Source organism: Toxotes jaculatrix, chromosome 17, assembly GCF_017976425.1.
Source record: "Toxotes jaculatrix isolate fToxJac2 chromosome 17, fToxJac2.pri, whole genome shotgun sequence".
Taxonomy (NCBI): Eukaryota; Metazoa; Chordata; class Actinopteri; family Toxotidae; genus Toxotes; species Toxotes jaculatrix.
Window position 1 is genome coordinate 10,164,488 of NC_054410.1, and position 25,663 is coordinate 10,190,150.

Genomic DNA, 25,663 nt, shown 5'->3' on the forward strand with positions numbered 1-25,663 from the left:
TAAATAAATATTGGGCATTAATAAAATATTAATAAAGTTAAAGCTAGGTTTTCTCACACTGGAGCCCAGAAGTCAACGCAGCTCAAAGGATAAAAACAGGATAGAAAACATTTCCAGAAAATTCCTAGGAGAGCAGCCTAACCAGCGGACTTGTTAAAGAGGATTAGATGTGCTGGTCTGTGCAGGGAGAGAAAGTTATTTTTTCCTTTAAGGCAGTTTCTGAAAGGTAAGGCGGGGGGGCGGGGGTTAAAAGCTGGATCAGAAAGTGTGTAAATTTTGCTTAGAGGGATCACAACTAGTTGCGCTATACTGCAACCAAATGCAACTTCAACACCCAAGAATGACCACAGGGTTAACGCAAGATTTCTCTAACACATCCCCAAAAGTAGCATTATTACAGGGTTATTATACTGAATTACATTACAATGTACAGTTGTTGTTGTTGTTGTTATTGTGTCCAGCCGTTGTATCCCTCCACATGCTGCTGTGTGATCACCGTAGGCCCTGCGCCTTTATCGTGCGGGTGACGTGACTGTGCATGAAAGTAAAACTATGAGGGAAGTTATGAAGCCTTAAAGCTGCAGCACATTTCGTTCTCTAACTATTCCTCCAGGTAAGGAGGGAGGTGGGGGGTAGAAGGGAGGGGTCTTTGCTCCTGATCGAGCCTGACAGTTTCGTATTGGCTGACAGCAGGGGGACTCTTACCTGTACCTGTGAGAAGGAGTGCCATTCGTCATCGTCCGACTCCAAATCAGGATCTGTTTTTCCTTCTTCCAGCAGCCCGGAGAGGTAGAAATCGGCCAGGAGCGCTGGGAACTGAACGAGCGACTGCAGCAGATCTCCGAGCATGGAGCCTATAACGTCTTGGAGCGAGGAGAGAGTCAGCGAGTGGCTCCAAGGTGAGGAACATGTCTCGCCTTGTGTTGTTTCTTTTTTTTCTATTCTTTTCTTGTCACTCCTTGATCGCCTCACAGGTACTTTGGCTCGGACGGTAAAGTCAGAAATAGAAGCGCCACACAAATCCTCTTGGAAGTGAAAGGTGGAGGTGGAATGAGGAAGTGGCCTGTGCCGAGGGAGAAGCCACAACAGTCTTGTTCTGATCAGTCAACAACTGAGATAGTATGATTACAAACTGTGGACATGACTGTTTGTTGTTTACTCCAAGGACGTGTTGCGCTCACTGACCTGTTTGGTTTCTGTCTTCCTTCGACCAAAGGGTCATTTACACAGATTATACTGCTCATTAATTTATAAGGTACATGGATTAATACTCTCTAATGTTGTATAAGGAAATGTATTAGAATACCGGCCTACAGTAAAGGTGCAGTGGTAAAAAAGTGACTTAGTACATTTACTCAAGTACTGTACTTAAATACAATTTCAGGTACTTTTACTTTATTTTACTGCTTCAGTTTGACTTTATACTTGTACTTTACTAAAATACTTTACTACTAAAGTACTCATATTCAATACATTTATTCAACAACATCTGTATAATCTGTATAACAACCAGTTACGTTGCAGATTAAGATTTTACAAACAAAACTTATGATCAGTATAAAGTATGATGCCTTGTCACAGATTAAAGTACCTAACAGTATATATAGACAGATATATAGAGATAGCATTTTATAGCAAACAACAGTAAAGCACCACTTACATATTAATATATCAATAATAATGATCCAATTACATAATAACATAACACTGACAGGGGTCATTCTGCTTTGAGTACTTTTGATACCTTATGCACGTTCTGTATTTTGTCAATACTTTTACTTAAGTAAAATATGAACTGCATGACTTCTAATGTGAATGTTTATAGTGTAATATTGCTATTTTTACTATGTCAATTATTTGAATACTTCTTCCACCAATGGCTATTATAAGTAACACACTTAAGACTTAAGTGTTTTAATCCTATTTATGATTTTTATTTTGAAGTGGTTATAGTTACTAAAGTCATTATTTCAAAAACTTACAGTTAACATAAGAGCACTTGCGTTTTTTTCACATTATAATATCATCATCATATAGTTTATTAACAATTTAGCATGTAAATGATATAAATCCTTTAAGTTTCAACGACAAATTTTGACTTTTTTCAAACATAATTACTCAACATGCAGCAGAGCAGTTAGTCCATGCTCACTCTGCATGTCTCTACCTGTACATGCATGGGTTTTTCTGACTGTGTGGGTTTTATGCTTGTGCTTCTCATGTGGTTGAAATATTTGTGTGTTTGTGCACTGTGGCCAGGTCTGGATGCCCCCCTGCATCAGTACCCAGTCTCGGAGTGGCATTTGTCAGGTCTGGACCTGCTCCAGTTGACCTCTCAGGACCTGGAAAAGTTGGGGGTCTATAAGATTGGACACCAGGAGCTCATACTGGAGGCTGTGGAGAAACTCTGCTCTCTGGTAAGTGAGGAAACAGAATCAGTGGTGGTTTTTGGCAAGAGGGGGCATCACATGGGGGGCGGGACAACCACATGGAAAAAAAAAATCATCTGCGCCGCTAAGCAGTTTTCTATTATCTGTCATATTACTGTGTGGGGAATGAGCAAACTGGCGCAGGCGCACCTGCTTGCTGAGAAGGTGCCATGCTCAGAAGCTGTGTTGGGAGGGGAAAGGGGAGGGGGGCACGGGGGACAGTTCACCTCTGGGTCTCTCTCAGATGGAAGGGACAAGGCGGGGATGGGGGAGGGAAACCACTGTATAGAGGAGATTTTCAAAGCTAAAGTTGATCAAGTCATACCTGAGGTCAGCCATGTCTCAGGATGATTTTGCATCATCAATAATGGCCAGAAAGGTCAGGTTTTAGTTTTAGCTTTTGTTTGCTGCTCTTAGTGCAAAAGTGTTATAATTAGATTTCCTTTAGTGTGTTTTCATTTGTGTGACGAAGGATTTGTGCTATTCAGAATATTTATTCTATATTTTATTTGTATATTATTCTTTTATTATTTTTTTATGACGGTATTCTGAAATAATAAGATTATATTGTTTTTATTTTATATCATTGTTATTCTCTGCTGTTGTGTGCTTGTGTATATTTTTGCCACTTTTATGTATATAGAGTATATTTATTTAATTTCTGATAACTTTAATTTCTAAATTGTTTTGGCAATGTTGGAGTTGGAGATTGTTATAATATAAATATTGTTATTATAACATATTATAACATGACTGTTCATGGGTTAGGGGTTAAGGTTAGGGTTAGGGTTGGGGTGGCGCTCAGAGGGGGTCTCTCCCAGGGAGTAATTCATAACAGGGACCTACATGCAGAAACTGTGTTTTTATGTATGAACACTGTTTGTGTGTACAATACGTGTCCATAGCAGTGCTCTGTGTTTCCAAGGCTGCTTAGCTGTGTGTGTTGTGGAGGCAATATGCAAGGAGAGGTGTGCTCTAGATATTTACTGAGCAGTCATCTTCCTGTCTTGTTGTGTATGGTCTGATACTGGAGAACAGAGGTTTATTTTTTCTCCACAATCACACTGGTTTTTAGATCCTGCTCTTGTTTGCACAGCAGAACCAGCAGCTGTTGTACAAATCCAGCCAGAACACACAGCAGCTGCTCTTATTGCCATACAAGTCCTACTTCACTGAACTACTCAGAGCCTTTAGCGACATGCACCAAGTCTGAGTTCACTGCTTCACTTTGCCCAGCACCTTTATATCAAAATTCCCCCTAGTCAAGCATATCATAGTAAAATAGTTACTTTATTTTTTCTAGCCAACATCAAAGGGCTAGTCATGCTTAAACCGCAACCAAAGCAGATTTAGAACACCAAAGCTTGCGCATAACGCTTTACATGCAAATTTCTGCTAAAGTTTGCAGTCAACTAAAAAAAACATTTCCACCTCCCCTTTGATACTCTGTCCCATTTTATTTATTTTTTTCCTTTTCTCCTGCCTGATTAATTTTCCTCCCTTTCCAATTTTGAGAGGGAGTTTTAGGACACTTAAATAGTTGCGTTGGTGTGTGTGGGGGCGTTTGTGTGTTTCCAGAGTGGCCTTTGTTTCATTGCAAGGACTAATTGAGCAGGACAGTACCAGGCAAGCTTCCAGCTCTGGTGGCGTAACAGCCTGCGAACATCAGACTAAAGCTCGGGCTGCTTAAACTGCTTGTCGATGAATTGTCGAAATAACTGTAATACTGATTGAAATAGTCATTACAGCATTAACAGTTCAACCCAAAGCTTAACTGAATGAGTGTGTTAATACGTTTGTGAATAGGGTCTTCTCATAGTAAAAGGTTATGGACTTGTGTCACATTGTTTAACATAACAAATGCACATTTTGAATCTTTACCTTACCAATGTGTATGCATTCTCTTCCTCTCTTTCCTCTCTGTCTTGAAGCTCCGTGAAGTGCGAACACTGTGCTCATTCATAAAAAAAAAAAAAAAAAAAACATCAGAAGCTCACATGAATCAGACCAAACACATTCAAGTACACAGTTACATAATTAACAACTACAGCATTGAAAAGGCCATGAAAAATTCATGGCCACTTGTTGACCGAGGATTGTTCCGGCTGGTTGACGTGTTACAACAAAGCCTGACCGGTCCAAACCTCTTGACCAAAGATGAGTGGGTCACGACAATAGCCTGCCTCTTCTTCAGTGGCTGTGAAGAGTCACGTCTCACACCGCTGGGCAGAAAACTGTGATGACAGGCACATGAAAGAGACACGAGGAGCTCTGTCTTATTAAAGACCCTTCAAAGTTATCTCAGTTTTATTTAATCCCTAGCTACAGTTTGATTTGTTAGGGCTGGGAGTATGATTTTTGTGGTGCCTTTGATTTGTATGGGCTGTGGGGGTTTATCTAATATGAAGTCTCCCCTCTCTGATATAAATGGGATAGACAAAACATTAGAACCACCTCTCACTGTAACACAATATAGTTCAACAGCACCACAAACTTTTGCCTCCAAATTGATCATATAGTTCTCTCTAAAGCCCTTCAGGAAGAGAGGATTTATTGTGGGACTGCTGTATTCGACAGTCTGGGAAATGACACAAATTTATCCATAAACAGTTGGCCAGAAAACTGTACATCAACATAAAATTCAGAAATGCAGACAAAGTATATGAAATTTGTCTTAAACATTAGGCCCCAGCTCTCTGTGAAGTCTTTGGTATGTGTGTGTCTGCTCTCCAAGACGTATGGTATAGGTGGAGAGAGCCTGCGTGGTCTGACAGAGAAGCTGCGTGCTGTTGCCCACACCCTCCAGATGGGCATCCAGAACCGCTGGCGGCTCAACAACTACGACGGACAGAGCGTCACCAAGCTGCCGCCAGGAGTTCTGCAGCTTGTAGTGGAGCTCATCACCTCTGCCAAAGGACTCTTCTCCCTGCTGAACAGGTTTGTAAAGAGGGAGTTATCTAACTGTTATATATACAGTACTTGAAATCCTGTTTTATTCTGCAGTTATTTTTTTTACTGAGAAATGTTCTCTGCTGTGTCTTACAAAAATAGTTCTGGCTGTAGTTTTTGTTGCTGTGGATTTTATGTAAAAAGGATGGCTGTGGGCTAAAGTAATTTAGAGGTGTAGCCTCTGTGGGATAAGGGAATGTTTTGGTGTACGCACTGACTTGCTGTTTACCTGTTGTCCCTTCTTAAGAAAGCTGATACCTGCTCCATACAAGTCCGTTTGGTTTGCTGTCTTTCATTTTCACATTGTGTGTCCTTCTTAGATTCCTAATTTGTCTTTGTTCATTTTAAATACCTGTGTGAAATTATATCATTGTACTCGCTTGCAGTCCTTCCAGTCTCTATCCAGACTTACTTGAAATATAATCCCTGTCTTTTCAGGTGTCAGTTTTTTCAGCTCAGTGAATGCACTACCACCAAGAGCATATTCAGCTACTGCAGGGACCTGGGAGATATTGTCCACAAGGTTGGTCCATTCATGGCATTAAGCAATTAAGTAAATAAAACTCTTGTATGTCTATGTTTTTATTTTCATGAAATGGTTGCCTTTTGCGGGCAAAATGAAAAAAGGCTTCTCTTTTTTTTCAAACTGAGTGACTGTGTGCTAGTCTAGTGCATTTGTGGCACATACGTTCATGAAAACATGAGGTTAATGTTAAGAGGAACCACACATGAGTAAATCATGTTTTCAAGCACACTAAATTTCCAAAGAGGAACTGCAACCTGTTGACCGATCGGCTAAAATTCAACAAGGATAACAGAAGCACAAACACACTCCCTGTTCTTCAGTTTGGCCTGTGTAATGCATTCTTTATCTTTACATTCCTGGCATATTTGAAGGCAGCTGTACCTTGAAGAAGCTTTGGTTGATGGGGTTGCCAAAGAGGAGATCTGGATTTTGCTTGGGTTTACCTCTTCATGATACTGTGAAATTTATGAAAGAAAAGGAACAAGAAAGAAAATTCAAAACTGGGTGATAAGTTCTCACAGGTAGCAGAACAGACAGGCCTGGATATGTTGTGGTGCCTAGGGGAGGGAGGGAAGGGCAGAGCCAGAAGCAAAGGGGAAGGCAGAGAAAGAAGGAGGAGACTGAGAGAGGGATTGCACCGCTACTGTTAAATGACTTTTGACTCCTGCAGGAGCGTGTGTTACTCAGCAGCTGAGAGCAACAGGCAGAGAGACAGACCGTTAACTCTGAAACGACAGTATAGTGACATTAGAGATAAAGAGGGTGACAGAAGTGAAGAAGACAAAAATAAGATAGAGATACAGAGATAGCAAGAGAATGAGGGATAATTAGAGAGAGGCAGTAAGGAGGTAGTAAGTTGTAGGGAAGCTGTGGGGGAGAGAGAAGGCTAAGTATTTAGAGGAGTTTATATATAGTACTTCTATAGCCAGCTCTGGACGCCTGCCCAGCACGACAGGTACAGTTCTCACCACTGTGATTGGATAGTTCTCAACAAGGTGATGTTGCTTTTTCTGCTTTTGCACTTTGCTTGACTGCTTAAAATGGCTGAAGCCCACGCTTTTCCAAGACAACAATTGTATTCTCTGCCTGTTATTCACTCAGTGTGGGTTTTTTTTTCTTTAAAGGTTTAGTAATAATTGAAACATCATTTGAGATATGCTGTCCTAGCCATATGAGGAGAGTCTCAACCAGATCTCACATGTTCAGCCATTCACAGGAGTTACAACAAGTCTACAGGACTTTTGTGTGAGAAATAAGAGTCATGGTCTCTGTGTTGGTTTATAATAGCGGTGGCATTATTCTTACGAATTTGGCGGAACAGAGGGAGAGGAAGGAAGTACGGATTTCAGAGAGTGATTTAGCCTGTTGACTGATCGGATGTTTTTGCTACTACAAAGTGAATCAGATTTGGGCCGGTCAACTGTTGTTTTCATTCATTGCCTGCTCCATAAATATGGAAGCCGAGCACTTAGTGAGTGATTAGTAAGTTAAAACCTTCACTTGCTTTTGTCATTGGTCCCTCACAGAGGTGGATCATCGTTTGGTTATGGCTGGCTATTGTTTGCTTAATTCCTGTTTTGGAACTCGGTGCCCACTTGTGTGTTAATGCGTGCAGGTGTTTTAAAGTTAAGAACTATTGTCCATAAAGAAGTAGTTTTATACCGAGATTATTTTATCCAGTAAGTTCGGCGTCTTGTAAATTAGTTTGTGATTGGCTCACTTGTCAAAATGACATCAGAAGTGTCATAGAAGTGAAAAGAGTTTGACGGCTCATTTTTTTTGGACTTCCCCTGTTCTCAAACTTCACCCACTGAATGAGTGGTTTAAATTACCACAGTAACTAATTCCATTCACAAAACAACACTGGTAATGGATAGGGTAGATCTATATCTATAAAACCTATGTATTGCCTGTTTTTGTTTTTGCAGGTGCAGTGTAGTTGTTAATTAAAAAACCCTTGGCAGATGAGCGTAAAGGTCAGGTTTGAGCAGCTGTTTAACAGACAAGAATATGAAAAATCCTCAGGCACGTGGGTTCAGACCTCATCTATCTAACTGTCATCATAGTGTTATCAACCTGCAGGCTATATGGAGGAACACTGTTTCTCACACACACACACACACACACACACACACACACACACACACACACACACACACACACACACACACACACACACACACACACACACTTTGTTTCAAACACAAAGATGAGTCACATTACATAAGCTTGTGTGTGACCCTATACCATAGCAATCGTATCAACAGCACTACCATAACATTCATACAGAATACACTAAAGGCTCATGGCTAGTTTAAGTCAGCTCCGGGGTAACTGAGCCCCCCTCCCGTGATGTTTGACGTCCTGTCAGGAGGCCCTGGCTACATCATGACGCGTTTGTCTCAAGAACTACATCCACAGCTACACCACAGTCCTCACACCAAAGAAAGGGCTCTTATTTCCTGTTTGGCTGTGTGGGTTTGAGTGTTTGTGTGTTTCTTCTGACACCCTGAGGGCAGTGGAGGTCAGCTGGTGTGGTTGGGATCCAACACTGGAGCTGTCAGGTCTGAGTTTCACAGAAGCACACTCTCAGTCTGTATTTGTTTGTATTTGAGAGCTAAATGAATTGGGAGGCATTGCATTAAGGTACGTGAGCTTAATGGTGATTCTAAAAAAAAAAAGAAGAAGAAAACAGCTTTTCTGTTGCAAAATCTAACGTTTGAAAGTGCCGTTGACATTAGAAACCCCAGGTGAAAATGTAACTCTTAAGAGATTTTAATGTTTAACCTGCATTTTAAGAACTGCATACTTCTGAGAAAATCCATGCCTGCAATCTATGACTGCTCTTTGCTGAGTGGAGTGATAAACATGGACAGGAAATTTCATTTGAAAGATGAGGAGCAGGTGTAAAAGGGATCTAACATAGTTACCGTATGTCTCCCAGTGTTTTTATAGCAAGTCTGTGACCTGGTGGCAAATAGAAGATATCAACTGGTGGAGTCCAAGTATGTAAACAAACTAACAGATATGACAGGGTTTGACTGGACACAGCTTTTGATATATAAGGCTTTGATATATTGTATTTGTATATTGAGCTGCAGGCAACAGCAGACAGAAAATAACTAAATCTGATCAATTATGCCTATAATCAACAGTCTGTATTTGAACGTCCATGCACATTCATGTGTGTTATTGCGTCTTTCTGTGTTAGTTTCAGCCTTTTTTGTGTGTGTGTGGGTCCATGCATGGCTGCATACATTCTTGTTGTCCGCTTTTCTTTTTTTTTTTTCCAGAATGCAACACCCACATAATAGATTGTCTTTGTTTCCTAGACAACTACAGAGAGAACAGCTTTCAGGCACTGCTGTAAAGTTAGAGCACCGCCTGATCAAGCCGCACACCATGCCTTACAACACAACCTTTCTTTTGATCAAGTGAAGTAGATGCTTGTTACTTTGACTGTGTGGCAATGAAATTAATACTTCGTCTTTTATGACAACACTGCAGGTCCCTGAGTGTGAACTGAAAGTGGTTCATCTATACAAAAACCACACTGTTAGATGAAATCATTTGTTGCAAAACCTGAGGGGTTCCTAGAAAAACAGTAGCAGTTTTCAAGTGAAGTTTTTTTTTTCAATTAATTTCTTCTGAATAGAAGGGCATGCGAGTGGAGCGCGAATATGCTGGAGGCTGTTGCAAACTAAACACCTCTGTCCTCTCCTCTCTTCCCTTGTTTCCCCTCCTCTCGTCTTCTCCCCCCTCATGTCCTCATATGCCTCTGCCTCTGCAATGAAACACTGTGACCTCTGCAAAAGCATCATATGCTTCATATATGCGTTTGTGTGTCTATGTGTCGAAATACCTTGTAACTATTATGTTAACTCAGAAAGGGATGATAGGGGCATACAATTGTCTTTGTATGGATACAGACTCATCTTCGCTGTGAAAGCAGTGAGAAGCAATGGTTCGTGCTGTCTGTTTTCCCACCACGCCCTCCTGACATCACATCAGTTTCAGGGCAGAAGTGGACCTGTGTCCCACCTCACACACATGAAAGTGTCATTTCCTGTTCTGGCAGAGATAGCAAAGAAATGCAGAACAGGCTGCGTGGTTGTGAGGAAGCCACAGTCGGAGATGCGATTGTTGTTGTATTTTTACCGTATGTCCAAGAGACAACGGTGAGATGCTTGAAATAAAGATGTGTTACTAGAGAAGCAAAGGCAGAAGTGTGTGTGTAGGAGGTGACGAGTTTAAACCTCACCTATTATGAACACAACTGTCACTTAAAGAAAAAGGAAAAAAAAGTTTCTGTCGTTCATTTTCTTATCCCTTATGGATTAGGTTTATCATAACATTTACTTTGTCAGTCATTACAGATTATACTAAATGTTTTTAGGGCACACTAGCACAGTGGCTCAAGGGTTATGTCAGTCAGTCAGTTGCTCACCGCTTTGGTGCATACATGAAATATCTCAACAACTATTGGATGGGTTGGTTGTTAAATTTGGTACAGCCGTGTTCCCCTCAGGTTCAAAAGTAATACCTTTGGTGAAATTGTTGATTTGTCCAAGACAAATACAAATGTCTTGTATATATGTCTTTTAAAGTCAAGCTTCTTGTTGAAGTTTTGTTTTAAATATCTATCCTCAATTAATTATTTCCTCTTTATGCTACAGATGAAGCCTGACTAACAAGCTAGAAAGTAACTAACTACTTAACACGAGTCTGAGTTTAGCATGCAGCCAGTGTGTCACGATAATATTACTTTGCTCAAGTAGGGATCAAGATCAAGATCAGGACATTGCTAAGTGTTTATACACAACATTTTGCAGTGCTATCTCTAAGATATCCATATTCAAACAAATACCAGAAGGAACTGTAGCAACACACACTTGAAACCTCCCCTAGTCATAGCCCTCCCTCCAGTCTTGTGTCACAGCCTTTAATTAGCACAGAAATCCAACTGTGTTCACCGTTGATCCCTTGTTACATTTCACAGGGATTAGTTTCCCCTTACAGTGCTTTATGTAACTCACACATCATCAGGCATTGCAAATTAGCTTATGGGCAATAATGGTATGTGGCATTAATCTGTTCAATACATTTTCAGTGCTGTGTAAATATCTGCCTTCTTCTCTTTTAACATCTCATCATCATCCTTCATTCAAAACCTCCGCCTGATCTTTTGAGCTCCCAGGCCAGCTACGGTACCTCATATCAATGCCTGTAGGAGCGTTACAATGCCTTCCTCCCAGAAACCAGAGATTAAGCAGTTTAGTTCCAATATACTGGATCTAATAAGGGTGACATTGACCACTGACTTCCTGCATGTGTGTGAAAGTACTTGGTGCACACTTATATACACAGACTGTACTTAAAGTGTGTGTGCAGTTTAATGTGAATCCTCAGATTAGGTGGACTTTACACACCATGAGAGATGTCGCTCCCCTGCTGTACTGCTAATTTTGTAAAATATTTGTAATGTTTTACGCATATATTCATTTCTACAAGAGTACTCCTTTCATAAAAGCCAGGTAAATTCCACTAGAGGTCTGGAATTATCCCTCTCTTGCCTCCGGAGACCTGGGGCCTTTCACTTCCTGACTCATGCTGTGAGGAGGAAATAGGACACGAGTTTTGAGTCAGATTGTCCCATTTCCACAAATCAATATCAGCATCACGTATCATAGGCTGCTGTGGTCTCATTTTGGTATTCTGCTTTGTGAAGCTCATGTTATGTTGTTTCACATACCCAACAGGATATCACTGTCTATGAAAAGGAAAAGGACATCATCTCTGTGGTAAGTCTGCTAATTATTTTGTTTTTGTTTACTTTATTACTAATTTAAAATGTAGGTTTTTCCTTTTCTGTTGTTAAGGATTTAGTGAGATAATCTTAGCAGTATCCGGAAGAGATTTACTATGTATGTATAAGTTGTAATCAAAACCGACTTCTCCTCAGAGTAAATTGAGTTGTGTTTCAATTGCCAGTGCCGTCAGTTGGTGGCAGTGTGCGATGAGATCCTGAACTCCAGCCCCGAAGCACTTCTTACCCACACTGCTCATCTCGAGAGTGTTGATCTAGTGCCTGTGTCACCTGGTGATCAGCTGGTAAACACGTTTTCTTGCTCTTTTTAACTCTACCCTTCTGATGTAGAGCCAATGATATTTATATTCACGGATGTTTTTCACTTGTGTCTGACATTTTAATTAAAATAAAGAATTGATTGATTATTCAAGGAAAAAAATAAATATAATTTAATAAACAGCAATGAAAATAATTTCTGGCGGCAGCCCCAATAAGAAGCACAACTAGAAAATCAACATTGTTTTCTGCTTCACTATTATCATCTCACACTGTGTGCAATTTTGATTGTTGTACTATTCAAGCAAGGTATTAACTTGAAGTTAACATTAACAATTAACTTACTGTATGTGGACGACTGCCCTCTGACACAATCTTTTAAAATATGTAACATTTGAGAAGCACAACAACGCATTTTAAATTGAGTAGTTATTACATTCACTGACTGTTCACTCCATAGGGTCTGTTTGACCATTTTAAGCTCTTCTTCAAGAGATGTGCCTCTTCTTTACTTTCCTCTGGATGATTTTTTTTCCAGCATCTGCTCATCATCTGTTCATCTCATCTGTGCAGCACTTTAACATCTCAGTATCGTCATTTTTTACCTTCTCTCCCCATTCTATCACTTCACCAGATTCTTGACTATCACCTCTTTCTCTGCCTCATTTTCTCTCATTCTCTCTGTCATTTTCAGTTTTCCTTTTCTGCCTTCATCATTACCTGGAGGTTTCCATCATCATTAGGTTCCACTCATCACTTCTTTCATCTAACTCAAGGTTCTTACTGTACCAACTTTTTTTTTACTTTCTCAGAAACCTTCTCTCGCATCTAGTTGTTCATAAACAACTTTCTATTCCTGCCTCTTCTTTTCACTTAATGCCTTATCCTTCAGTCGGTACATTGAATACAACAATTATAGCTCTCTTCTTTGCCTGTTACCTACATTATCCAGTGTCCTTTTAGCTTTCATTTCTAAAGCGCAATTTTGTTCAGTGCATTTGTCCAATTTCCTTCCCCTTTGTGTATTCAGCCCATTAAGTAAAAATCTCTTGTTAGATGATAATAGAAGTCCCATTTTCTTGTGCTCACTCACCCAGTTGAATGGCCTTCCAAATCATCTTTAGGGTGATGTCTTTACAGAAAATATGCATGTTTTCTAGCCCCTCTTCACTGTTTCTGATGCCATGGACAAGCATGCATTTTGCCTGTATTTGTGTCCATGGATGCATAATGGCATGTGTCTGTGGGTATCTGCAAGCGTGTAATAGGACTGGGTTTTAGCTAACCTGCCGGGAGTGATTCTTGTTTCTACAGAGGAACTAGATCATTTTTAACAAATGTACTTAACATCTAGCCAAAAACAAAACAAAACCCTGATTATCCTCAATCGACAGAGAGAAATTGATTGGAGCGCATCACCAATAACAAGCTCTGCCCTCCAAAAGATTGAGAGCAAACGGAACTAAAGACAGAAGGGGAAATGAGAGGCAGGAGGAATGATAATTGACTAGGCTGAAAGTACAAAACATAATATACACGTTCATGAAAAAATGTGGATCTAAATTCACAAGCTAGTTTTTTTTCCTCTTTCGTTTTCCTCAAATTTAAATTAAAGGTTCAACAACAACAGACAAAAAGACAGGGGAGCAACAAGACCTATATGCGCTGGGGTAAATTGGCAACAGGTGATTCACATTAGGGCGGGACAGACAATCAGCAAAGGTGGGAAACAAGACAAAAACAGGAAGTTAACTAGGAACAGACACAGAAGGGCCAGGGCTACAAAAATAAAACAGCGTACTCAGATGGTGCGTAAAGAAATCTACAAAAGTTCAAAAAGAATTCAATGCTCACAAGGGCTGATCCAAACAAAGAATCCACTACAGTCCAAAACCAGTTCAAAAGAAAGCATTCATATTTTCAGCAGTACTTAGACTCTGCTCCTCTCAGTTCAAAGTTTGAATCTATCCATGTTTCTGTTGTCATGTGATATGTATTGATTATGTAATCAGGTATGATCTAGGGTGTGATTATTGTCCTCACCCCATTCCCATTATGACTTAAAATAATCAGTCGGGACAGACTGGTGGGTAATTATTGGCCATCAGTATATCTGGAGACAGACATCAATTTTGATGCAGTGATTTGACATTGTGTATGGCAGAGTTCCTTGTATATGCATGTTTATCAGTCTGAAATGTGAATAACATCTTTCTGTTTCTCTTTCCCCCAGGGGATTGAGATAACGTCCACTGGCTCCAGTAACCACTACGTGACCGGAACTGCTGCTGAGGTCAGGCTCTCTCATTTACTTTCCCTCTTTCAGTGTTGACTCACAGACCACACAGAGTTAACCATCACTGCAATCTCAGTGCTCTTAACCACTCCTCTGAAGAGCAACGTGACTCAAAGCTCCACTCCTCTTGAACTCCAGACCAAAGCTACAGTTTGTCTCTTTGCAAGAGCTGCGGGTTGCATATGACACAAGTTACATCTCAGGTCTGTCACATATTTGCACAGGAGATTACACTTTTACACTTACGGTCTGGGTCTCTTCTTGAGACGGAACTCAGATATTTTCAGTTATGTGAAGCAAAAATAAAGAAGGAGAATGATCACTTTTCCTTTTTTTAGGCTTCTTTTCAAAAGTGCATAAACTCTCTTCTATATTTGTGGCAATAAAATTTCATTTAGTGGTCGTTTTCAGTAGCCGGAAAATCAGTGTACAATGACGTCTTTCTCTACTATGAATTCTGCTCTGCGCAGTTGAAGTATGCCATTTTAATTTTGATTTATTTATCACGAAAGCATGAGCTCTGTACTAGGCAGAAATCCCCTTGGAAATACTTTTGTGTGACACATTATTTTTAGCTGTCGGCTTATCTTTCTTTACTTCATTGCTCTGAAACTGAAACCAAGCTGAGCCCTTGCACTGCAAATACTTTGTATTTATAAATGCATGCTTTAGGCTGCTTGTTCCAAATTCTGCAGACAGTATGTAAACTGTCAGTGCATAAGATATTATTGCTTTCAGCATCTATGTATGTGTATTAGTTGCAATTGTCATATGCCATTTTTATATTTATAATAAACACATTGATTGTAGTTGACTATTAATCTGGATAGAACCACGAGGAAATAGGATTAATGGCATTAAAAGTTTTAAATTACCTTATTATGCTGATGTAGTTAACTTTAGTTTAAATTGATTTGGGTTTTAATATGTAGAAATGCATTTCTGGGAAAAATAAAATCATCCTGTAGAAGGAGCACAGATGCATGATTTTCTGAGAAAGCCAAAGATCACTGAGATCGGGAGGATGGAGGAGTATTCTTCAGCCAGAACAAGGAGGGCTTGTAAAATGAGTGTGTAAACTGAGGGTGGCTCTCCTGTGGGACAGAAAGATGGAGATGCTATTTTTCCATGACGTCAACAGTAAAGTAGCAACAAACACACTCAGAGCTCCACTACCACTAAAAAGTTAAAGAAAAATATTATATCGCAGGTTATTGTTTGATTGGATTTTGTTTGTTAGAGGTTTCATATTTATGTTGTTTGTTCCTTCTTTTGCAGCCTTCGAATGATGTCTACGTGAATATCTTGGCTGGTGATGAAGTGATTCAAGTCAATGACCAGATTGTGGTGAGTGACTAAGTGTAAAGAGTATGCGTATACAAGCCTGTCTGCATTTTGAACTGCTCCATTGCACTGTACGACTGTGGTCCTGTCAGTCTTTTGGGCTTTATGAACTGTGAACTGTCTCAGCTGCAAAGCAACTTACACACAGTTCTTTCCATGTACTGTCCCTGTAAAGTGACTAAATCTGTTCCCTTCGTACTGGAATAAACACCTGTGTTGCTGCCTCAGGTGGGCTGGAGCAGAGCAAATCTTGTGAAGAAGCTGCGGGAGAATCCCAGAGGAGTGACTCTGGTCCTGAAGAAGATCCCTGGGTCAGTGCAACGCAAAGACCCAGTCCAGCAGGTCTCTTCCACACAGGTCAGGGATTTTTTAGGTCTCACCTCATCACTCCACCAATTGTATTAACTTCTCTCATAGGAGTCTGTGAAATGTGTGATTATATCTACCTTTTTAATTTACAAAGAAAAGAGTGTTTATTTATACATATCCAGGAAATTTGACATGGACATATTTATGATCCTAATAATAGTAGTTGATTTCCCTTTGACCAAAACTTTTTAAGGCTCTAAGAATAGCATATATTGTTTGCTCCATTCAAAACTTTGAGTAGTAAATAAAGAAAATCTTGGGATTTAATGAACATTATAGCCACTTACAGAGTTTCAGATAAATTTTCGTTAACTATTATTTCACCATTTGCTTTCTCATCCATGTGTCACACACAGTACCTTCACCACCAACCTCACTGGGGCAGAACAATAGGAAAAACTGTGCATATCATCACTGTATAACTGTTTTCAGAATTACTCATGAAGGGGCCACACAGAGACTGGGAAATTTTAAGAGCGACATTTGGCATTTGCCTCGTGGCTTTTTTTTTTTTTTTTGTTCATACTTTGCCTCATAAGCATGTGGGCTTGAAAACTTAATCTGAGAATTTTCTAATCATTTGTGAATCCATTAGAAGGAACCTCAAGCCAACATTTCAAGTGGTGCATGCAAACAATTTTCATTATCTACAGCTCAGTTTCATGAGAAAGGAAAGGTTCTTCAATTTCCGCTTAACATCACTTGGGATCTGTTTCCATAAACACTGACCTGCTTTCAGTAGTCACTATGCCGACTGTTGTCTTTGAACTACACACCGAATCACACGCTGAATTTGAAAGCGCACACACACAAACACACACACAGCCTCTCTCTCTCTCTCTGAGCATTTCACACCCCCTTGTGACCATTACCATGTTAATTTCAGATCTAGCTAGTGGCGCGGAGTGTGAGAACACACATAAGTAGATGTGAATCAGCTGTGTGTTTCAACTCCTTGTTGACCTCGCAAGATGCCCTGCTTTTAGCAAGAGTTGCACAGACTGTGTGCGTGCTTTTATGTACGTGTGTGCATGCTTGTGTGTTTGTGTTCCTGTCTCATCCCCTGAGCCACAGAGTGCTCGGAAGGAGACCTGAGGTGAAGGCACCATTACAGTCCACATGACATCCGCCTCCAAACCCTTCCACTAACCCCTAAATGCAAACACAAAAACACACACACAGTTTGGTGTGCACACTCACATGCCTGTATTTCTGCAGATTTCTTTTCAGAAAGAGGAAGAGGAGAGAGACGAGAGGTCAGAGGAGGAGGAAGAGGAAAAGGACGAGGAGGAGAATCCGAGGCACTCTATATTCGAGAGGGTTGCAGCTTCTGTCAGGTCCCTGTCTTTTAGGTGAGTGCATAAATTAGCTGCTCAGTTTAGTAGTTCTGGTTATGTGATAAAACGTTTTCTTATTTGTCAGCTATTTATTTCGGTTAACGAATCAAAAACAGAAATTAGCACCTGGGTTATCTTTATCCTTAAAGCATTTCTCAATTGATTTTTCTAGAATATTTACTCTATTGTAGAACATATCAATATTATAATACAAAATTATATATTTTTTGATGGGAGGATTACTGGTTTGCCGCTTCACAGACAGCATAATAAAAAATTAAAGGAAATTTTCCTATAGTTTGCAAAGTCATTTGAACAAACCCCAAGCCACATCAGCATTGTTGTTACACACACACAGGTTTCATTATCTACCAATCCACTTCAGTCTAGGATAATTGTATCCAGAGGTGAAACAGCAAGTCATCCCTCAGAAACTGGACTGTTTACATAGTTTAAGTCAAGGGAGCCTGAACCTTCCCTTCTCAAGAATCCCCTCTCGGCTGTTTTCTAGGTGAGCATAAATTAGTTTTTATGCTGTATTAGCTTTATATTAAATTAGCTTTAATTAGCTATCTTTTTGGTGAGAGCATGAATTTTTCTTGCTTTTCCAAAGAAAGTGGTCACATAGAACAGAATGAATCACAATATATTTATGTACTGTATGTGAGTAAATTAAAGCTACCTTTAGAAGTTTTTTTTTACCACTAGTAGTGCTATGGAGCAGTGTTTTGATGAGTGGGTCCGTGCTTTTATTTATTTATTTATTTTTGTGCACACGCATACAGGTGAAATTATGTACATTTCTGGTTTCACTCTGTTCCACTGACCACCAGATGGTAGTAATGCACGGAGAAGCAGTGAATGTATTTGGGTCTCTCATCACAAATACATTTTGTATAAAAATAAAATAAAGTGTTTTAATTTCACAAATAACCTGTAAAATTATCTGCCATCTGGGGGAACGTGCATCTTTGCCCATTCAGTAAGTCTGTTTAGAAGCATAATAACGTCTCAGTATACAGACAGAGGAGGTTGGACTTAAGTTTGGTTCACTAAAATACCAGAGATTTACTCAATAGAGCTGAAACTCCCACGAACCCTGACCTCATTAATCTCCCAGGTTTGCGATGAGGTCACACCACAAATGCTATAAATTCCACTACACACACACCCACAACCCACGTCTGACTGGAAATGAGAGAAAAGGAAGAGATGGGGAGAAAGATGAAAAGATGAGGGAGGTTTGGAGAGATGAAGAAAGACACAAACAAGGGCAGGACAACGAAGAAAAATAGGAGCAGGGAGGAAAAAGTGATGGACAGGAAAAAAGATCGGTGAAAGCTGATGGAGAGCAGGCGTACTCAGACAAATGGAGGGAGTAGGCGGGGATGGTGCATTAAGGTTGTAAATAGTCCTGTCACGTCCTGATACACTACAACTACAACTCCAATCTAAGGAAAACAACAAGCAAACTTTAGAGTGCTAGCATATAGAGTCATATTTCATTCCCCTAAGTGCCAATATATGTGGTTTACACTCTTTATATTACTATTGATCTGTTTCACCTCATTACAATACATACAGAGCGTCTCCTTTTTTCCCCTGCATGTTTGCATGTTATTTTCTGTGAACTGCATGCTTTTTGACTGCTGATTCTAAAACCTCAGAGGCTGTAGCTTCTTAGAAGCACCTGGATGCACCATGTTGCACCAGCTGTTTTGACTGGTGTCGTGATCCGTCTCTTTGTTTTCTGTCACAGAAAAGCCATTCACGGACCAGAAGTACGTCAGCAGCCTATGGGACAGGAGGAATCAGAGCTTTCCCCTTACAAGGAGATAGAGGGGAGTCTGACACTCACTTCATATCAAAACCAACAAGGGAGGTTGTCATTGCTGTCAGCCTCGGGTAAGAAATGGACTGTGGAGGAAATCCAGGCCTTTTGCAAGATGTTTTCTTCCCTCAAACATGCTCAGTATGTTTCGGTTGTTAAAGCAGGATATTGGCAGGAACATAGTGCAGAGAGGGTAAAAAAAAAATCTTTATTAAACCGATATGAAAGAATAAGTACCATGTAAGCCTGCTAAATACATTGGAAAAAAATCAGCTGCTAAACTTTGTAAAGAAAATCCATGAAACACTGTGCAGGTAAAATTAAAAAAATGGCCCATTTACATTTGGTGGTATAAAGCAAAAAGATCTGTTCCTCTGAGATCTTACTGTAACCTGTGCAGACTGCGGTTCATACAAGTGCGTCTGTTTTAATTGTCTTTCTGTCTTTCCCACATAAAAAATGACTTTTCATTTTCTTAGCCTCAAATTGTGCACTCTTCCACATTAAATTTTTTTTTCTGTATTAAAAAAATTAATTTTCCACGGCTGTTTAGGTGACTGCTGGATTTCATTTTACTGTGACATCAAAAGGATTTCAGATTCCGACCTCCCATGGATGAGATGCCAAAAAAAAGAAAAATCACAAAATTTTCTTTTAATGGAAAACTAGTCAGAGTAATTGCTATCTTAATGGATTAATTAGCATTTGTACCATGAACACCAGTGAGAGTTATAACTTAGACTCAGTGGTGCTGATTGAAGAAAAGGGTATTTGATGTAGATCACTGACGGCTGACACAAGCTCAGTCTTGAATACTCATCCTGTGTTAAATAGTAATTGTGTTACTGTCATGTAAGTGTCAACTCACATTTTCTCAGGGGAGTTTGGCAGTTTGGAAAGTTCAAGACTCTCCCCAAGATCCAGAAGAGACCGGTCGCCATCGCCCAGAAGTCTTTCACCCATGCGATTTGGATCATTAAGAAGTCCTTCACCTCAGGGAGCCAACCAGGAAACAGCTAGCGTCAGTTCCTGCCCTGAAATGGTTAGACACACGGTGAGAGGAAAAAAATGCTCTCCGACAGAAATTTTTAGTTTGAACCAGACTAAACAGATGGGATTTTTATTAAACTACATTTGAAGCATTGAATGAACTCTGTCGGACTGTCTTTTCAGGGGGATAAAGACACTAAGAAGAGCTCTACAAAAGGTAAGCAGAATATTTAGCCAAAACCAGGTCAAAATGAATTCAGGATAGGGTTGACAAGAGTCTAGACCAACTCAAAACTAGGAAGAAAAGACACAAGTTTTAGAAAAAACTGTGTTGATTATTTTATAGGTTTGTCCTATGAAAATGTTTCGATAGGAAGGAGTAAAGTCCAGAAATGACCAAAAATCAAGACTCAGCATAGATGTCAAATGTGTTCATGTGCTTTCATAGTTCCTGGAACAGTTAACTTGAAAAGTGATAAACACTTTTGCCAAAACCAAGAACTAATAGCTGGTTACACTGCCACTCAAAAACTGAGATTACCCATGGATGTCATCTCCTCCCAGGAATGACGACGGCTCTGAGCCGGCGTCGCGTGTCCTGCCGTGAGCTGGGTCGTCCTGACTGCGACGGCTGGCTGTGGAAGAAGAGAAAGGAGAGCAGTGTCTTCATCACCCAGAAATGGCAGCGCTTCTGGTTTGTCCTCAAGGGACCTTCACTTTACTGGTACACCAGCCAACAGGTGGGCATATGGGAGAAAAATGATTTTATCTCCTTAGAACCAAATGAAGCATTACCTTTGAAACACCAAGGGTCAAAAATGGTTTAGGTTTTGTATTTTACTGTATGTAACTGTAGCATAGTGTGTTTTAACATATTGTTGGAAGTATTTTTTTATTTGAGGGCTTGTTTAAAGTTTAGCAGCAACTGGCACCAAATTATAAAAGATTATTTTTAGGCACTTAATATATTCCAAAAACATATTTTATTTGTTTTGGAGTCAAATACAATATAAGGTATTCTGACTTTACTATTCTTTTCTTTTTAAATCTCTGCTAAAATGTTTTTTTCTTTTTTTGTGTGTGTATTTTTTCTACAGGATGAGAAGGCAGAGGGTCTGGTCAATATAGCCAGCTACAGCATAGAGAGCGCTGGAGAGCACAAGAGAAAATAGTAAGGACGAACTCAATGATGGATCATATTTACAGGCTTTTATCCAGGAATATACAGGTCTTTGTAGTTTGTAGATTTGATGAAAGATGCTGTGCTGAGATGAATAACTATTTTAGTCATTCAGTTTGAAACAGAAGCTTTATTGTCCCTGTGCACAGTGGAAGATCTGTTTTGCAATAGTTACATTGGTGATGCAGGAAACAAAACAACACAATTTCCTGTTTTCAAAAGTAACTGTTAAGGAAAAAGTGTATCTTGTGTCTTATGAATTCGTGGAATCTCCTCACTGCTAGAAGGAGAAGAGGAATGGGACTTTGAGGCTTTTGTATTTACGTGTGCAGCTAGTTTCTTGTGCTCTGAGATTCAATTCATGTTTGTGACTCCCCTCCCTCTGTTCTCCCTCCACCAGCGTGTTCAAAATGTACCACCAGAGGTTTCAGAACTTCTTCTTCGCTGCCGACAATGTCAGCGACATGAGCAAGTATGTTGAGCCCATCTAACATAAATAACCAGTTGCAAAAATACATCTGTACAACAGCAGGCTAACAACCTCAAAAGAGGGCCTAGAGTGTGTGATTGTTGGAGTGCAACAGCTCCAATATAATGTCATCATTCATTCATTTTTTGCAAACAGTGAGCACAGCAGAGGTGTTAAAACATACTGCAACAGGTGTTGGTCTGTACTGCCCCCTGCAGGTGGTTTTCTAGGACCCTGTGTTTGTGCTGTTTGAAGCAATGATCACTCATGATGAAATTTAAATATATGGCAGCATAATTCCAGACATTCGAGATGTATTAACTTCATTGTTAGTGTATTAAAGCTTGTCATTTTGTTTTCTGCAAAACAGATGGATTAACTGTCTGATCACAGCCATACAAAAGCACAGGAAGTTCCACAAAGGCCCCGATAGTGAGGAGGGTAGGTCGATGTTCTACTTTTACCAGAACCCTGATCACTAAAATGTATGCATTTATAATATCCATTTAGTGATTTCTTTCATCCAAATGTTCTTACTACTTTTTATCAGCTAAGTTAGAAACAGTGCACAACTGGGCAAGATGATGGTTCTTCACCCTCCAAGTCCAAACACTTCACACTTTTTCAGTTATCATTATAAATAAAGATTTTTTTTTGATAAATAAAGATTGTACTCTTGCTAATCAGTGGTTATGAATTCATCAGATAGCCGAGTGCTGACATCAAACAAATCATAAACACTGTTGCTATGGTTACCTGTGTGAATCTGTGTTTTAGTATATGATTTTAACCAAATCAAGTAAAGCCAAGTAAAAATGATTCAAAAAGTTGAATGTAGGACACAAGTGTTGTTAATACACTGGCTTGTACTGTACTGTAATGCCATTGATCTAACACCCGTGTGAATCTCTGAACAGAATGTTACAGCGAGACTGAATCAGAAAGTGAGAGATCTCCTTCACCCCGCAGAAGAAACAAGGTCAGTTCAATAAACATACACACACACACACACACACCATTCAGAGTATCATTCAGGTCATAATGTGTTTCATTATGTGCTTCAGAAAGTGCAGTCCAACACTCTGCCTCGCCCCAAAGGGAAGACGAACAAGGTGCCATTATCAAGTCCTTCAGCAGGAGGCAGCAAAGGAACAGGTTGGTACCCTGTGATTCCATCTTTCTCAGCTCCTTTCCTGTTTTCTCTTCTGCTTTTTAATTTTCTCCCCCAATGAATAATTTCTTTAATCTTTGAAGACTGAGTTCCATTGATCGATGTTTTAATAATCTGTGTTTGGAAAAATCTTCTCCTCCCTGACACGTTATTTGCTTGACTTTATCCTACGGATGTTTTTTGTCCAATCAGCTCTCTACAAATGGATAATTCATAACAACTTCATGTATGTGATGTTGTCAGCCAAATCCCACTAACCCGTTTTTAATTTAATTCCATCCATTTCTCCTGTCACTCTCATGTCCCCTTTTTTACTTGCTCTTCCTTTGCTTCCTTGTCTCCATCCCTGTGAGAAGGTGCCCCAGAGGATGAGATGGGTAGGATGTTAAACAACATAAAGGAAGGAGGAGTTTCTCTGATCGGCCACGAGCAGCCGTTTACACACGATCACTTCAGGAAATCGTTCATTCGACGCAACAAGAACCCTGTCATTAATGAGAAGGCGCACACACTCCGGGCCCTGCAGAGCACTCTGAAGGTGAGGAGAAAAGTCGTTAACTCTCAAGACACAGCATCATATGACAAAATACTGCCTCAGGACAACCACTTTGACTCAGTTTAGTGATTATTTGACAAATCATGTTGTTCTCACTCAGTCCAAGTCAGGCAAATCTGTGTTTCAGTACATCTGCGTTCTCACTGATCTCCCCTGTTTGCTCTGCAGGCAAAAGAAGCAGAGTTGCAGCAGATCAACAAGATCTTGGAGGACTCTAACCTGACAGCCATAAAGTACCGTCAGTGGAAGGAGCAAAACGAGGACCTAGTTCAAGAAATCGAGAAACTGGCACCCATGGCTTCCAAAGGAGGGACCAACGCAACGGTGCAGGACACGCCTGCTGACGAGGTTGCCTTGGAAACTGTCGCTAAGGAAACAGCCACCACAGAGGCGGAAGGCGCATACAGACTGAGCCTAAGCGATGGGGAGCAGTTAGTCGACGCACAGCCGTCTGATGTTCTCCTGGAGATCCCACAGGGTTCTCCGACCACAGAGAGCAGTCCAGTGTTAGAACTGTCTCTGGGATCGCTGCAGGATTCAATAAACAAACAGCTGAGTGAGATGGTGGAGAGCGGAGAAGCTGCTGAGAACTACTTCTACATATAAGACCGCGCTGGAGCAGTCAACCCCACTGCAGAACTGCTTTGTTTACGAAAATCAGTCAAATGGCAGATGCTTGTCGTGCAACACGGTGTGAGAGAGAGGTACATTTCACCATGTCCTCTGCTAACTTTCACCCGAAAAGAGAAGTTAAAAATTGCCACTAAATCAGCTTTAATCAAGTATTTCAGTGAAATGCATCAGTGCACTCTCGTTCCTCTTTTTCTATTGGAAACAAATTTAACCTTGTACTTGCTCACGACAAATATGAGTTTACAACAGAGAATAGAACAATTTGCCAAGTGTCAATCTAAGTTGAGTATATATTTATGGGATTCGAAGGCTGTCTTGTTCTTCTTATGATATAAAATAAAAAATAAAACTTTTCTTAGAATTCAATGAGAATTTGTAATATAAGTCATGCCACTTGTAATGTGATATGTAAATACAGTTTTGCTATAAATACTGGATGTATTTGTTTATTGAATTAATAAACATGTAGATTTGAAATATTTTGCACAGAGAATTCACTGCAGAAACACTGTTGTTCTAGCTCCTTGTTGGCCAAGGCTATAACCTTTTTGGGCCCTCTTGTACCCTCACACCTGTGTACACCTCTGTATATGAACCATATGGCAGAGCTGTAACACTGTTCTGATTCAGTCCTACTAATTGCCCAACCCTGCTATACGTGCAGCAAAACAAGTGAATGTTCAATGTAACCCTGCTCCTTTTCATTCTAACCTTCATTAGATTCATGAAAAGGGAACGTGACAATCTCTGAAATATCTTGTAGAAGTTGCACCACTGTCTTCAGATTTCATGAACTTGTGTGTTTGTCTATTTGTGTATGTACAAGTAAGGTAGTTTGAGACAAAGCAATGCATGAATGCATGCCTTTATATGTGCACATTCACATCTGTCTTTTGTGCATGAATTTCCACCTGTCAAGACTTTTCTTTGCATCCTTCTCTTTGTGTTAGCTTTCTTTACGCCATGTTCTGAAGGATGTGACTGAATAGATATAATGTTCCTTTTCAGACACCAGGTCAGGAAGAGCAACTTGAAGTAAAATTAAATTAAAATTTTACAGATTTAATAATTTCAATAATGGGAGTGTATTTGATGGTACCGGTTTGAGTAGACCCGCAAAAATTATGCATAAAACAAATTCTTGTCCTATTTCAGTAAAAAATTAGTATGAGTGATTACATTTTCCAAACTACTTTTAACTTCTGTGCAACATTCCACATTCACTGTCTTTGTTCGTGCCAAATTCACTGTATTGAAACCCTGGTTTCAACTAAATTTGTACATTCATTCGCTGGATAACATTGTTTGCCACTGATTGAAAGAATTGAATTGTTTACTCGCTCATCAGGTTGTGATCTGTACACATGATGCAACACATACAGTAATTCAGTAGGTTTAAGTGCAGTGGCCTTGTCTGTTGTGCGTCGGCTGTGATGATCTCTCTGCCTCTCAGCTTTGTGTGGAGACCATGAATCTGAATTACTGTCCAACTCTATAA

The 25,663-nt window shown here is 39.9% G+C and overlaps 1 protein-coding gene across 1 annotated transcript; it reads left to right on the forward strand.

The window, feature by feature from the left end:
* The first annotated feature begins 676 nt into the window (after positions 1-676).
* Positions 677-24,642, forward strand: cnksr1 (connector enhancer of kinase suppressor of Ras 1). Its single transcript, XM_041060636.1, has 21 exons — positions 677-899; positions 2,260-2,417; positions 5,164-5,366; positions 5,817-5,901; positions 11,664-11,705; positions 11,896-12,015; positions 14,223-14,282; positions 15,564-15,632; positions 15,858-15,986; positions 17,217-17,350; positions 19,095-19,240; positions 20,045-20,220; positions 20,340-20,373; positions 20,721-20,896; positions 21,254-21,327; positions 21,737-21,808; positions 22,176-22,246; positions 22,723-22,784; positions 22,870-22,960; positions 23,333-23,514; positions 23,701-24,642. Exons 1-21 carry the CDS (start codon positions 848-850, stop codon positions 24,136-24,138), a joined length of 2,574 nt encoding a protein of 857 aa, XP_040916570.1. The 5' UTR covers positions 677-847; the 3' UTR covers positions 24,139-24,642.
* Positions 24,643-25,663: the final 1,021 nt, after the last annotated feature.